General features: G+C 42.8%; 1 protein-coding gene and 1 long non-coding RNA gene across 3 annotated transcripts; one reads left to right on the forward strand and one right to left on the reverse strand.

Annotated features, from left to right (window-relative positions):
- The first annotated feature begins 287 nt into the window (after positions 1–287).
- On the forward strand, positions 288–11367 carry MRPL23 (mitochondrial ribosomal protein L23). 2 transcript variants are annotated; one of them, XM_064425230.1, is made up of 5 exons: positions 288–363; positions 504–626; positions 1221–1303; positions 3152–3225; positions 11009–11367. In XM_064425230.1, exons 1-5 carry the CDS (start codon positions 338–340, stop codon positions 11171–11173), a joined length of 471 nt encoding a protein of 156 aa, XP_064281300.1. In that variant the 5' UTR covers positions 288–337; the 3' UTR covers positions 11174–11367. The 2 variants fall into 2 exon arrangements, with proteins under 2 accessions (XP_064281300.1, XP_064281301.1); XM_064425231.1 differs by lacking the exon at positions 504–626 and having other exon boundaries at positions 320–363.
- On the reverse strand, positions 637–5823 carry LOC135303424 (uncharacterized). The gene is made up of 3 exons (XR_010364908.1): positions 5707–5823; positions 1371–3145; positions 637–1216 (listed from the first exon to the last, which is right to left on the reverse strand). It is a non-coding gene; the product is annotated as an uncharacterized LOC135303424 (long non-coding RNA).
- Positions 11368–14997: the final 3630 nt, after the last annotated feature.

Genomic DNA, 14997 nt, shown 5'->3' on the forward strand with positions numbered 1-14997 from the left:
TTGTGCTGTCGCTGAGAAGCCTGGCACCATCCTCTTGGCGCCTGCCTTTGGGATGTCTGTACATGATAATGAGATCCCCTCGGAGCGTTCTCTTCTCCAGACTACACAGGCCCCGCTCCCGCAGTCCCTCCTCCTAAGAGAGGTGCTCCAGCCCCCTCCTCATCTCCGTGGCGTTCCGCGGGCCCCTCTCAGGAGTCTCCCGGCCCTTCTCCCTGTGCGGAGCCCGGGCTGGGCACACCCGGCCCTGCGGCCCCGCCGCGCTCCTCCGCGCCAGCAGGGGGCGCCGCGCCGCCCCGCCGGAGCCGCTCCGGCGCCGCCGCTTGCGCGGGGCTCGGCCATGGCGGCGGGCGCCAGGAGGGCCGTGTGAGCCGGGCGGGACGGGACGGGCGGGACGGGACGGGACGGGACGGGACGGGCCGGGCGGCGGTGGGGCGGGGTGGGCCCGGTCGGGGCAGCGGGATGGGGGGACCGGCCGGTGAGTGAGCGGCGGCGTGTTCCCGCAGGTACCCGCTGTTCCAGAGGGGCGGCCCGCAGCTGCGGATCTTCCGTCCCAACTTCTTCATGGTGGCGGTGCGGCCCGGCGTGCCGCAGCCCGAGGACACCGTGCAGTTCCGCGTCTCCATGGAGTGAGTGCGGGCTCGGCAGGAAGGGGCTCCTGCGGCCGGCAGAGCTTGTGCAGAGGGCGGCGAGGGCGCTGGTTTAATGAGGAGCTTTCCTCTCCCTCAGTGTTAGGGAGGCTCAGCCGTCCCAGGGACGGGCTTGGGAAGAAGGAAGTGCTTAGAATTTGATCCAGAGTAAGCAAGGTGGTGTCCAGTTATTTGGCAGGACTCTTCCAGCCTGACCAGTTTGCTGGCACACATGAGAGCCCATAAGATTGTGGCAGGTTCTGGTAAGCTGAGGAGCTGTTCTCCTACTCAGAATAAAGTGAGGCATCTCAGGTTGGGCAGTGAGAAAGCCTGCTGAACACAGAATATACCGGGCATTTTGAATGTTGAGGCTACAGAGGATAAGTATTTGACAGTTGTTACAGTTTATGGATCATAAATCGCTGTAGCAGTGTGTGGGCTAGGTTGAGTTTACACTTTCATGTTGTAAATCTCTCTTGGTTAAAGCAAGAAGACATATTTATTCCTCAGTATCAACCAGTCTCTAGTTTATTTTGTTTCAGTATTTACACTTCTTTTTCGTTTCTTTCCCCAAAATGTTTTTTTATTGCCTAGAATGACAAAATTGGATATCAAGAATTACCTTCAAAGAATATACAATGTGCCAGTAGCTGCTGTGAGGACCAGGATCCAGTATGGTAAGTGCAGTTGAGTAATGCAAAAGGATGATTACAGCATCCCTGTGCAGCCAGAGTAGACTTTTACCTTCCAGAAGGTCTGTTAGATTTCAGCAGACTTTGGTTGCAGTGGTTCCAGGTGCTCAGCTGGTGATACCTTGTAGCACAGTTGTTTATTCATCCCTTCAAATAAACATGCACCACTTCCCATTTGAATGCTGTGATTAAATGATGATGTAAGTTTCACTCTAAAAAGAAAAATCTGAATTTAAAAAGGCTGATCATCCTGACAGTTATCTAGCTTGTGCTTTTGTAATTGGTACTTGGTAATTGTTTCTCCTTGAAGACCAGTGGGTGTCTCCCTTCAGAAGGAACTGCTTCACCTGTTTTAATGCAAGTGGTAATTAAACTTAAATTCAGCTGTAGCCTTCATTAAAAAATGAGGTGAGATTAACTTGCATGCACACACAGGAGGTGTTACAGTCTAACAAAATGCAAAGTTTGTAGAGCAAAGAAAAATGCTCTGTTGAACCCATAGATAATGCCAGAAAAACATCTTAACACACTTCCAGGTTTTTATCACCTGTTGTTACCAGATTTCTGCTACAGACTGGAACGTTTCCACTTGTGCTGCTTGTCTCCTGTCCAACCCCTAGAAACAGCAACAACAAAAAACCACCCAAATGTCCACGAAAAACCCAACAAAAAAACAACCCAAGAGAAAAAGAAAAAACGTTCCTAGTTTAACCCATGCTGAATTCTGACTTGGAGGCAGAGGGACTCATCTCTAGCTCAAATAAGATAAACTTAGATAATGTCACCTTTACCTATGAATGCTTCCTTCCCCAGAGATTCTCTGACTGCAGTTAGGAATATTTCTCTTTTTTTTTTAATGTTAATTTACATTTTTGATTACCAGGCAGTGCAATTATTGGGTGGAGAGTGACTTGTTGGTTAGGACATCTTTGATGGCTGGGTTTTTCATTTTTAATGTAGTGACTCTATGAAAGGAATGCTGACCCTGTATTCTGTGTGCTGTTTATGATGGTAAGATAAAGGATGATTTTAAAAGGAATAGGAAAAGGAACCCTGTAGTAGTGAAAAATGGAGGATAAAAGAAAAAGCTTCAAAATAAGGTTGTAAAACTTAACTTACAAAGGAAGAAAAGCCCTGGAAGTGTCATCTGTAATATGCTCATGTGGAAACCAGAATTAAATTAAATCATAAATACCAAACACATGTACTTCCAAAGAGCACCGAAAAATAGTCATGCTTGTCTTTACAACCATTTTTCCCCCTTTGGTAATTTTAGGTGATGGTATATAGTCAGGGGTTAAAGAGGGTTAGAACTCTGAATAATCTGAGAGCTTCAGTGTCTGCCTGACATGGAGGGGTGAGTTGTACTTCTCACTTCAGTTGTGACCAGCATGGTTGGAGAAGGTTGAGGTGCTTTGTTTGGATGTGAAATATAATATCCTGGTGTATAAACAGTAGATCCAGCTCATCAGCTGGATAGTAAAAATTGCCAGGTTTAAGGCTACTTAGTGGTTATTTTTTCCTTGTCTTCCTGGAGCTGTGGATGTTGGGAGAGCAGTTTATCACCCCTGGCCCCCACTTGGGAGACTTTTCTCCTTGCTTCTTTGCAGGCTTTGTGTGTGAAGGCGCAGTGGCAGCAGGCTGGTGGTGCCTTCTTTCCCTGCATGTAAACAAGGAGAGCAGTGTCCACCAGTTTCAGTACCCTTTAATAATTGTGGTCCTGTGCTGGTAGTGGAGGAAGAGTATTCCTCTTAACAAATCAGAGCTTGGCCTCGCTTTGGAGTGTTCAGAAGTCCTGGGAAGTAAAAGGTGGGATTCTCTTCATTCCTACAGGTGCAAACAACAAGAGGAATCACAGGAATCAGAGAGTGAAGAAGCCAGATTACAAGGTTGCCTATGTACAGCTGGTGAGTTGAGTTAACATGGACACTTGGGAGGAAAGAGGGAGGCACTGTTAACCAGCCAGCTGAAAGTAATGGCCAGTGAGTTGTCCTGGTTGGCTGAATATTTCTGCCAATCCTCTAATAGTGAAAGTTTCTTCAACACATTCCAGAATGTAAAGAGATTTAAATGACTTGCTCTGAAGGTCAAATTCAAACAAAATAAATCCCGTGTTGGTTTGAGGTCTGTCTGTAGGTTGTGGACTGATGTCATAGGGTGCTGCTTTGCCAGAGAGTTTCATGCTGACCCTGTATTCTGTGTGCTGGAACGTTCACAACTTGTGTGGTTGATTGCTGAAATGTCCAGTAAGTGAAAGAATATATTGTGAGGGTAGGGAACTTCTTATTAAAGGTCTTTGAATTTCAGAGAAGACTAGGGCTTATTCCTTGGAGAGCCTTTAGTCATGTCTAAACAAGCTTGCTTTGTGGTTGAACCGGACTCTGAAACATACATTGGTTGCCCAATGGAAAAGGAGTTTCATGTTCTTGTAAATTTCTTTCATAACAGGACCAATTTATAGTTTAAACTTCTGTCAGGCTTACCTGTCTTCATGCAAAAAAGAAGTGCAACCAGTGACAGAAAACCCCTTCACATACCAAAATGACATTAAAGGGATGGTATTTATGGTTGTAAAACCATAAGCTCAAAATTGCAGTTGGCAACATAACGTCACTGTTACCTCTGTCTTGGGACAAGGATTCAGTGTTGGAGGAACACTCTGTGACCCTAAACACTGGCTAAGCTTTCATATGGACTTGGGGTCAAACTCAAGAGGCACAAACAATGGGAAATCTGATTTTTAATATTTCAAAGTTTAAATATGCTTAGAAGTTTTTTTCTAAGCCCCTTCTGGGAAACAGAGTAGAAAGAAAAGTGAGGATGTTTTTCTAGACAGTCCTTACATAATTTAAGAGCTAGTGTAAAGTGCAATGTTACTAAAAAGTAACAGTTATATTTAGATGAGGAGTTACTTTGACTTACTCTGCTGAAGTTAAAGACAGCCTCATATCTGTGAGGATTTTACATTACTATGGCTAAAACACACATTCCTTTTTCAAGGAAGAGTTTGCTTTGGTGAGCAAATTCTCCCATCTGGATTGTCTATGCTAGGTTTTTGTTTTCTGGAGAGCAGGACTGTATGATTAGGAAGTGAATGCTTGAATTGATGATATTTTATCTCACAAGTTGCTTTCTCTGAGTGTTACTCCTTTTAGTAGGTAGTCGCAGGCACTTTCCATTGCCACAGCCTCCTGCTAGTGACTTCCTTGCTTTTAGAAACTTGTTTCCCAAGACTGAAGCAGACATGGGTTTCTAGTGAACTGCAGTTCAAATTTTATTTCACCGTAATGCAGTCTTGTGTGCTGTCTGCTGAGGTAAGAAGGAGGTAGTCTGCAACCCATAGATACTCAAGGGGAAGGAGTGGGAAGCAGAATGTTGCTGCTCTGTTGGAGCAAGAGGTTTAAGGCAGTGCCTTTGTACATTTATTTCACATTCAGCCTCTCATCCTAGAATAGTTGCCATAACCTTAAGGGTTGGTCAGCCCAGCTGTGGAGATTTACCTAAACTAGCTTGGTGTTGGAGGCTGGTGCACAGGAGTAGTTTGGTTGTCCTCCAGCCTCCCATTTTGTCTTCTGGGCAATGCACAGAGCCCTGTTCACTGTGGCTGAGCTCTCACAGTGCATGGGACAGCAAGAGTCCCTTATTGCCTTACACCATAGTTACCATAATAAGTTGTTAAGGAATGTCATGTTTTCCATCTCTTCCATGGACAGGGTCGGGGACACTTTTTGGTGATGTTTTTCATCAAGGTCAAGGGAGGGAATCCCGACCATTTGCTAAACTCTTGCCAGTGAAGCTTGGTGTCTGTGTTTTTTCCTCACCTCATTCCTGGTCTCTCTGGTCTGGTTTTTTTCCTATTGTTGTCATGGTCTGTTAATTCCATTAACATTTAGGTTTCTTTATTCCTCCCCCTTTCTCTTTTTACTTTTGTTTGTTGCTTTTCATCACTAGCACTGATGTCTCAGACAATGAGCTCCCAGCTCTGTGTTCACACCAGCTTGAAACAGTGGGTGAAGCCAGAAACCCAGAGTCATTTCTGAATCTAAGGGGTTTGCCTTGGTTCTCATTCATGGTGTGATCAGGCCATTACAGGCCCCATGCAGTCCATTGTTACTATCTGCCTAATTTAGGAAAGTCTTTGGTAACCACTGTAAAATCCTTATTTTCATGAGAACTAGTTTGCATCTGCCATGAGTCAGAGTAGCTGGGCTTTCCCACCATTTTTACCAGCTGTGTTTTCTCTCATTAATCCAGCTTCAAGTTAAAACTGCTTATGACTGGAAAAATACGAATGTGTTTTTGGAAGCTCTTGGGTTGATCTCTCTGTTGCCCACTAGGTGGAAGTATTGCTCTTTCCAGTGTGACATTGCAGCTGTGGTGCAGTTTACCTGAATGAAATTGAGTTCATTCTCATGAGCAGTTTTGTTTCTCTGCTTCATAAACCATCACCTTATGTGTCCCAGCGCAACACACACATCCTTTGACTTACTGCAAGCGTCTCAAAGGTGGAAGGTGTATGAAGTCATAGCCAACATGCCCTTAGGTGTCAGACTAGTGCCCCAGCTGTTCCACATGTAAGCATTGTTGTCCTTTCTTTTCCAAATACTATTTCTTGGAGATTCGGAGCTGTTTACTTTATTCTCAGGCGGTAACTGGACAAATAAGTGATCTGTCCAAGCATAATATTTTCACACTAAAAAAATACCTCAAATCATAGAAGGCTGTGGATCAACAATATCTTGCCATTCCAGAGCCTGCTTGCCTTTTTTCCCCTTTTGGAATGTGGTGAGAAAGGTTTAAGTTAGAGACTTATGGCCCTATGTATCAAATGCTACTTTTCTACACTGTTCTATTTTTAAATTAAACCCAAGTTTTATATCTTTGCAAACCAGATAAAATATATGTAATACAGAAGGTTTTCTCCTTACTCCAATACAGCTATAATTATTATAATGAAAATTAAAAAAAAAGAAAAGAAAGCCATTGGGAAAGTTTGCAGTTGCCTTAACATCAGGGAAATTAAAAAAAAACAACAACATCCCCTCCTTCTCCTCCTTCAGTGTTCTCACTGGTTTAGCTTAACAGGTGTTAGGTGTTAGTACCCGTGGGAGCACAACTGTAGACAAGCCTCTGGAATCCAGACCTATTTTTAATTAAACCTGTTTTGAAAAATTGAGTGGAGATGGCTGTAAAAAGGAGTCTGACCTTGTCAGCGTTAGGACTAACACCTATTTAGCTGCTTGAATGATGGCACCGGTGGGAACATGTTTGCAAATGCTTTCTCTTCAACCCCTGTTTAGAGTATCCTCTACATTCACAGTAGTTGGCCTATTTGCACATGAGATGTGACAGCAGTTTTCTTTTGAATTCACAGGAAACTTGGATGATCCATATACAATGTTGTTCCTGAGTGTATTTTTGAAGTTGCTTTCTGTGCTGTTTTGCCATACATTTTAGCATCAAATGTTACCACTGCAGCAGTAGGAGAATTATTCAAATGCCCTGGATTATTAAACTTAGCTGCATTTGCTGCTACTGCTGGACTGAATCCCGTGCTTTTGGGAGTCCAACATTTTTGTAGTTAATGATACGATAAACATCACTTTTCTGTTAATTCTGAAGGACAGTAGTAAGTGCTTCAATTATCCAAATAACCAGAAGATCTCACAATTGTTTACATGATTTGTGTTTGCTGCATCATTGCTGCACAGTAATATCTGTGCTGATCTTCCTTTCTAAACTTTTCAGAGGACTCGAAGGTCAGAGAAGTATAAGTGAATTTGTGCTGGATAATCCTTCCAGCAGTTTTCTGACGTGAGGCTCAGCAGTGGAAAGGCCAGCACTTGACTTCATGGGCTTAATTATGGTCACTTAACCTCTCATTAAAGTGAATGGAAGCAATCTGTGCCACTCCTGTGATACTCCTTAGACAGACTCCAAGAACAAGGTGTGTTTTCACCCTTTCTTAGGACAATGACTTGAAATCTAAAGGGAAAATAAATGTTTGATGCTTAGGTCACTTTTTATTGTGAAGGATGTAACTAGCATTTAACAAATGAATCCTCATAAGGCCTTGTATACAATTCACTTTTGGGTAATGCTGAATTGAGGATTAGAGGAATAGCAGTTTAATGGGTCCTGTTTCTGTTATCTGAACACTCTCACTTGTGAGACCACACATCTCACTTGTGAATAACCTCAGAATTTGTAGGAAAAAGGAACGTCTCTGAGAAGACCCCAAACTGAGAACAGCAATGTGTAAAATCATCGTGTTGCCTTTATTTTTTTAGGTGTTCAGTGCCACCTCTGACTTGCTTTGTTTAGGGCTTTTTGTTCCTTTTTTTTAATAGGATCATAAGGCTTCACTTGAGAGTGAAGTGAACACATGGTGGTAGAGCTTACCCTGACAAATTCCAGAGTATCAGGGGATCACTTCACATTGGTGAAAAAGATCTTTTGCTGTCAGTGCACCACCCAGTTCCATGGCAGACTGAATTATCCTAGCAAAATTACTTTTTTTCCAGCATCTGTCTTTTTCACAGGATTTTCTTTTAGCACAGCTGTGTTGAGTAGAAAGGTGGTATTATCTTCTCTTTTCTCTGTGCTTCTAGCTAAGGTAATTATGCTGGCAGAAGTTCTAAAGCAGAAGCAAGTTCTAGCCTTTTTAGAGGTTGCTTCAGCTTATGATAATTTCAGTAATTCAGCAATTAAAGGGATAAATAGTTTGCAAAAGATAAAACTATGGACAAATGCAAGGTTTTCAAGTAGGGCAGAATCTTCCTTTCCGGTTGGAAATGCCAGCACTTCATGCTTTAGCAATTTGTAAACCAGATAAACCTTGATGAACGTGGTAAAAATTGCTTGCTTTATTTCAGTGAGGATTTCATTGAGGATGCATTTATCACATGGTTGTCAGATGATTGCTGTATAGAAGGAAAAACTTTTGCAAGGAAGAAGTTTAAGGAAAAGCAGCACTTTGTAAAGGAGTGACAATCCCTCTGGCCCTTTGGTAGGCTTTTTTTTTAAGGAGGTGCCATATGAGCTTGAACCTCAGTAGCCTCTGGCATTATGTGGAAGATGCATTGAGTGTAAATATGCCTGGACAGACTCACAATCCTTTATGTAAGTTGATGCCTTTTGGTATTTTTGAAATTTTGAAATACCCAAGATACAGGCTTCTTCTGAAAACTAGCTACTGAGCATGCACAACAGCTATTTTTCATACAGCTTTCATCACTCCAGAGCCTTACAGTGCAGTATTACTGCAGAGTATTGTTACTTAAGATTTATCAACCTTCAGTTCTCAGGGTGTAATGTCTTGGCTGTTTCAAATCGTGTTTGGCTGCCAGCCAAAATCAGGATTTCTTCACAAAACAAGAACTGGAAAGAGCCAACTTGTCTGTGCTGATTTTGATTTATTAAAAGACTCCAGATACAGATTGACATTTTCAGCTCAATATTTGACTTCCACCGGCCTTGAAATGGGAACTGTGAGCACTTTGATAAACAGCTTAAAGGTTTGTCTGGTTTTGCTACAGCCTCTGTGTGTATCTTTTTTGTTTTCTTCCCTCTTTTTAAAATAATAACTGTTTTGCAATGCTTAGTGAATTACCGTGGCTGTTGTTAGTATGCTTTAGGGACAGCTTTCCTTCATTCTCCAATAAGGGAAATGCATTGGTCCTGGAAGCATACCAGAAGGAAAGAGCTGCATAACAAGAACAGTCCCTTACTACACTGTTACCAGTATAAATAGTTCTCAGATTTTCAGTGGAGGTGGTGTGCCTACCATGTTAGCCTGAGTTCTTTTCTGACTGGTTTAACTAAAATGGCTTCCTCTCCAGGGCAGACAGGTCTTTAGTATGGGCACTGTCTGTTCTGTAGGTCCTGCAGGGCTGAGTGATCTCTGCCCACAACACAATTAAAACACAGCAATTTTTTTTAATATTAGCAAATTCCTTCCAAATGCTTCAGTGTGCTAAAATCCTGGGCAGTGCTTGGCCTCAAGGGTGCTTGTTGCTGATCCTACTGCAGGAAGAGGTTCAGTAGGCTGCAGCTTTGGGCTTGCTCAAGGACCCTGGTAAGGCCAGTTTCTGTGCCATGAAATGGGACTGTCAAAGGACAGCTGTTATGAGGATACCTGTTGGAAATTTAAAGGTACAAAAGAGCTGAAATCCCAGAGTGTACACCAATGGAAAGGAAAACCTTGATATGTTCCTGTTGAGCTTACCCAGGCTAGACTCAAGGAAAAAGCAATGTACACAGCAGCTCCCTTGTTGTTTTTGTAGTATGGTCAGGCTCTTAGGAAACCCCCAAGAAGTATGCACTGGAAAAACAACCGGAGCATTGCTGGGTAGAGTTGGTATTTTGTAGATTCCAGTCTGGATAATCTCATCTGGGATAACACATGCTTTTTTCTCTCCAAAGCATATGAAGTTTAGATTTTTTCACACCTGTTATTTGCCAGGTTGAGTGTATATGATTAAATAAAACATAGCAGACATTCAGCTGGGTCAGGGACATGGTGATGGCTCTGTTGGATTTATTTATGTCATATTTCTGATCCCAAAATGCAGAGTATGTATGCTGGGGAATGCTCCTTTCATGTCCTTTGTGGTACCATTCCATAACTGAGCCTCTTGTTTGTTTGTATTTACTGCATAAATTTAAAGACTGGCAGATTAGAAAAAAAGCCAAACCCACCTGTTTTCATCTGAAGCAGTAAAATGCTTTTCTTGAGATTTTTTTATGCAGAATGCTGCCAAAGAAGTTAATGTATTGTAATGTTTGTAAGTGTTTTAGAGAGTAATTTTAGAGTTATGGGCGACAGGTTACAAATTTTATTGTGCAAAGTCCTGTACAGAATGGAAGGACTGATATTGTTGAGTTTAATGAGCAAATGCCACTAAAAATAAGTAGGTAATGTTAATGGGATAGTACATTTCCACAGAAAAATGGTTTCCTGCTGTTAGATAAAAACCAGAGACCAAGCAAATGTTTATTTTCCAAGTGGGAGACATAGATCTGATGATGATGTTTCACTAAAATGACTTGTCTGTTAGGCAGAATGACTGATGCAGATGTAATCACTTTAATCTCATTAGTGATATATTAGACAGATTGTTCCCACTGTAATTGTTTTACACCATAGTCTTTATGTCTGTTGATAAGAGACCTCTGATATCTGTTATTCTGTATTCCCACATTACACCCTCCAATAACAGCTGCTAGGACTGCTCTCTGTTATCCTTAGCTGAGATCTAAACAACTACAAGCACTACTCATATCCTGAGTGTTAACATAATGAATGCCTGCTCCACTGTGTATTTCCCTGGTGGTGTTACTTTAACAAAATCATTTATTTTGCTCATCTTGCTTTTACTGTATGACTCACACAACATCTCTGAGTTGATTCAAAGTCTTTGAAGAGATGTCCATCTCCTGATCATTCATCTGTTAAAAAAAAATATCAAAAGTCAGTATCTTAAGTAGCACACAGGAGGACAGGCTGAAAGTTAGCTTTTCAGGAGAAGGGATGTGCATGTGTCGTGGGGACATGGGTGGAAAGAGATTTTGGGAGGTCACGAGGTACCGTTCTGCACTAGCTGAAAATTCAGCGTGGTGTTTCACCCCAAGATCATAGCTACTGGAGAAAGGCTGGAATGTTTCTCTGACCATTTCTTTTCTCTTTAGGGCCAAGGACAAACCTTTCAGTTTCCCAACCTATTTCCAGAGAAAGAACAAGATGCTGAAACTCGCTCTTTCGATGACTTCAGGGATAAATATATGGAGAAAGAGAAGCAGAAGGAGGATGGTGACCCCAGACGAGGTGGAGTCCCTGATTGGTTTGGACTTTGATGCAACAAGCCAGCTGCTTTCTTTTATGTTCAGAGGGATTTTGATTAGCACAACTTCCACTCTTCTTTTCTCTCTTGTAATGACCGAATGTTTATTCTTGAGCAGCCCTTGCTAGCATGTCTTTTTTTTCTGGCTGTTTGTACATGACTACAACAAAACGGCCCTGAAGAAATAAAAAGGTAAAAGAAACCTGACTGCACCAGGTCTTTTGTGTGAACTTGTGGACTATTTCTAAAATGTGGAATTCCTTGTTGTCATTTCTGACTATGAGAGTGTCATTGTGCTTACCTTTTTCATGCTGCTGTGGTTGTTTTGAGTAGAAATAGGGTATTTAATTTCCTAGGATACACACAGTTTGTATTGACTAGAATGTCTAAAAGTCAAGATAGGTGAGCCAGAGGTGGACATGGAAGTGTACAAAACTGGACTATGGGCTCAGGATATAGGGTTCCCCTGTTGTCTCTTACTGTGTCCTATCTTATTGTCTTCCTTGCAGTGACCCCTCCTGTCCTGGAGAAATGCATGTGATCTTAATGTACTCTTGTAACAGTTGTGTGGCATTTTGGGGACAGGGTTTATAGGACAGGTTTGTGACTGCACACATTTATGTTTGATCCCCTTAAGCATCAAGAAGCAAACAAAGGTGTGCATGTCTCTCCTTGCTGTTGTGCAGTGCAGGTAGCTGTTCTCTGTGACCAGCCTGCCTGAGGAATGTTTACTGGCATAGTTGTGCTGGCTTCCTTCCTCACTCCACAGCTACCTTGCAGTACTGGCAAGTGTCCTGTGTGGACACAGTTGTATTGGCATAGAAGTGCTTCTGCCAGTGTAGCCTGTGTTGTGCTGAGGACTAATAAAAAGACTCTTTTTACTTTCTCTGGTGTAACTCCCTCTGCTTCCAAGTTGCTGATGCCAGCGTAGTGGTAGAACTTTTCTCGGCCTTCTGGGCTGCCACGTTCAGTGTTTTCATTTCTTGGCTTTGTGGCTGTTTCTCCTTGCTCTGATGAGGATATTTCCTTTTTGTCAAGTAATGTGCTCTGCTGTTGTGTCAGAAATAGCGGGGGAAAGGACGACTGGGAAGGACTTCACAGACGGAGAAGGGTGTCTCTGCAGGCTGTTTGCTGTGACACAGCCCATGCAGGGTTAAATGTATAGCTAATGTTCCCCTGGCTTTTGAATTCTGCCACTTGGAGCAATTGGCAGGGCAGTGAGTGAGCCCATGCCTTCAACGCTTCTACCGGGTGCTCTCCTTTATTGTTCTGTGTCTGAACTTCTTGTTTGGACAGCTAGCAAGATGTTTACAAGGAAACAGCTGTTCTCCAGAGAGTCAGTCCAAGGAGGATTTTACGCACCCCCTTCTGTTCATTAGTCACCTCTTTATCCCTGCTACTTTCCTTGTGCATGACAGTCCACCTCCTTCTGTGGTTTGTTGCTTACACCCCCCTCTTTGTCCACTTTCCAAGGGGGATCGTGTATGATCTAAGTTAGCTGGTACTTAAACAGAGAGATGCTCTTAGAGAGGAGGGAGATAAGGGAGGATTTGCTACTCCCAGCCTGCCAGCAGTTACAATAGCAGATATGGAAAAATACTGACTTCACTGAAAACAGTTCATGTGTTTGGCATATCTGCAAAGGCAACATTTCCAGAGTTTCATAGTGACGTGTGAAACTCCAGGTTAAATCAGGAGCTGGCCTGCAGATTTAAAGTAGGGTGACTGAATTTTTCTGTGTGCAAGACTGCTGTACACAGTCTCCTCCTCCCCCCTTTCTTTGTTTAATACATTTTTTAAAGGAGCTGTTTCTCAAACTTACAGATCCATATGGAGATGACCTACATTGCAACATGGGCTATGTTCCTTCAATATTATGGAATTTGCTATTTGTTCTTCACTGTCGTTTGTGGTTATTTCCAGTGTGGATAACTTGATCTTTTTCACCATGGTGAAAATAGAAAGGGCTCACCTAGTGCTGCCATATGTCTTCCCAAGTGGTTGGTCAGCTTTGAGCAAGCAAACAGTCAGGTATATATTAGTTCTGGATAAATGAGGCTGCATTAGGTGTAACAGCAAAGATAGATTTAACCATCACCCTCTCTTTTCCCTATTAATGGTCAAGAGATGTTGGAGTTGCCAGCTTCTGTACTGGTGTACAGAGGACCCAAGATGAGTGAAATTTATTTGCCGTCCCAAATGTGCTCTAGGTTCAGTGAGTATCAAAGCCCCCACACTTTGCTACTCTGTGATTTCTCCATGGGCAATTAATTTCTAGCTCATGTTCAAGGCAGGTTTCTGTTTAGAGTAGCACAAAAGGAAAGAAACAGAAGCAAATACACCCATATCTGTATGAAGTTGCTGTAACCAAATTCTGGCAGATACTCAAGCTGCGTAAGAGAGCAATCTTGTAATCCTATAGAAGGGTTTGAGTTGGAAGGGACCTAAAATGTCACCTAGTTCCAAGCCACTATTACTGGGTAGGGACTCATTCTTTGATGTTACTGGCTACCTCTAAAACAGTATTCCTGTGAAATTAAGGTAAGATTAAAAAAAAAAAAAAGAAAAGAGCCAACATTATTTTGCTTTAATGCTCCCAATTGCTATGGAAGTGGGATTCAAAAAGATCTTGAGTCTTTCCCAGTCTTTTGCTGAGCAGTGTTTCTGAGGAAGTGGTTAGTATGATCTGATGCTTCAGTGCTTCACAAATCCCATCCCCCAAGCTGTACAGGTGGGCTCAAAGATAACAAAGAGGATACTTTAATACCAAGGCACAGATTGTATCAGGTGTACTTTCAGCAAATGAGTGCTGAAACTAGGACAGGGACTCAGAGTTTTTTTCTGAGTTGTGTTCAATGTACTGTGCTCCTTCCAGCACATCCTGATGTTTGCTTTGGGTGATGTAAAGGGTCAGCAGCTCCTGAAGTCACATCTAGCCCTGCTGTCAGAGGTGTTGAGCTGCCCTTGGCTATGTCAGTGGCCATACCTGTGGGCCAAGGATGTGCGTATACACATGAACAACTTCTCCAAGGACCAGAGTAATGACTTGGTTGAAGAAACTGATGTTCACTGTGGTGCAGGAGAAGCCAGGTCCTGCCCTTGGCGTGCACAGCTCTGCAGCTGCTGCTTTCTCTGACGTGCAAGGGAGATGCTGAACGCAGTTTCTTTCCTCTCTGAACGTGTGCAACCCTCCAAAGAGAGTAAAGTGCTGGAACAGCCGGTGGATGTGCAGTTGGCTGTGCTGGCTGGTCTGCTGGAGAAAGGCATCTGGCTATGCTGAGTGGGTGCTATCCCAGCAATACCATCCAGCTATCCCAGAAGTACCAGCACACTTCAGAGGGAACATGTAATTGCTTCTGTTTTTTTTGAAACAAACCAAAATTAATTGCAGACAGTGCAGAGGTGACTATCTAAGTGACTCCCCTAATATTACACCTTCAAAAAGAGTTTTGTGTTGTAGGTGGTGCTTTGGTGGGCAATAGGGACAGGTTCCTGCAGATAACAAAGGTACCAAGTCTTGTAACCATTTGTTATCACCTGAGCCTCGCTATGTGACCACAAAAGGTTCAGCACAGCTGTAAGTGGTTACACAGAAAGCTGTGGCAGCTTTATCTTCTGTGTTACCCAGACTATAGAATCATAGAATGGTTTGGATTGGAAGGGACCTTTAAAAATCATCTAGTCCATCAATCTTGCAATGAGCAGGAATGTCTTCAACTAGATCAGGTTGTTCAGAGTGCAGTCTAACATGTCCTTGAATGTTTCTAGGAATGGGGCATCCACCACAGGTTTTCCTCTGGGAAACCTGTTCCAGTGTTGCACCATCCACATGGTAAA

This window comes from Passer domesticus, chromosome 6 (assembly GCF_036417665.1).
Source record: "Passer domesticus isolate bPasDom1 chromosome 6, bPasDom1.hap1, whole genome shotgun sequence".
NCBI classification, from domain to species: domain Eukaryota; kingdom Metazoa; phylum Chordata; class Aves; order Passeriformes; family Passeridae; genus Passer; species Passer domesticus.

What these genes read in the sequence shown, in the direction of transcription:
- MRPL23 (XM_064425230.1), top strand. Translation starts at nt 338, where the DNA reads ATGGCGGCGGGCGCCAGGAGGGCCGT. An exon ending in GCGGGCGCCAGGAGGGCCGT is followed by an intron (nt 364 to 503) that starts GTGAGCCGGGCG and finishes GTGTTCCCGCAG; the next exon opens with GTACCCGCTGTTCCAGAGGG. An exon ending in CAGTTCCGCGTCTCCATGGA is followed by an intron (nt 627 to 1,220) that starts GTGAGTGCGGGC and finishes TTTATTGCCTAG; the next exon opens with AATGACAAAATTGGATATCA.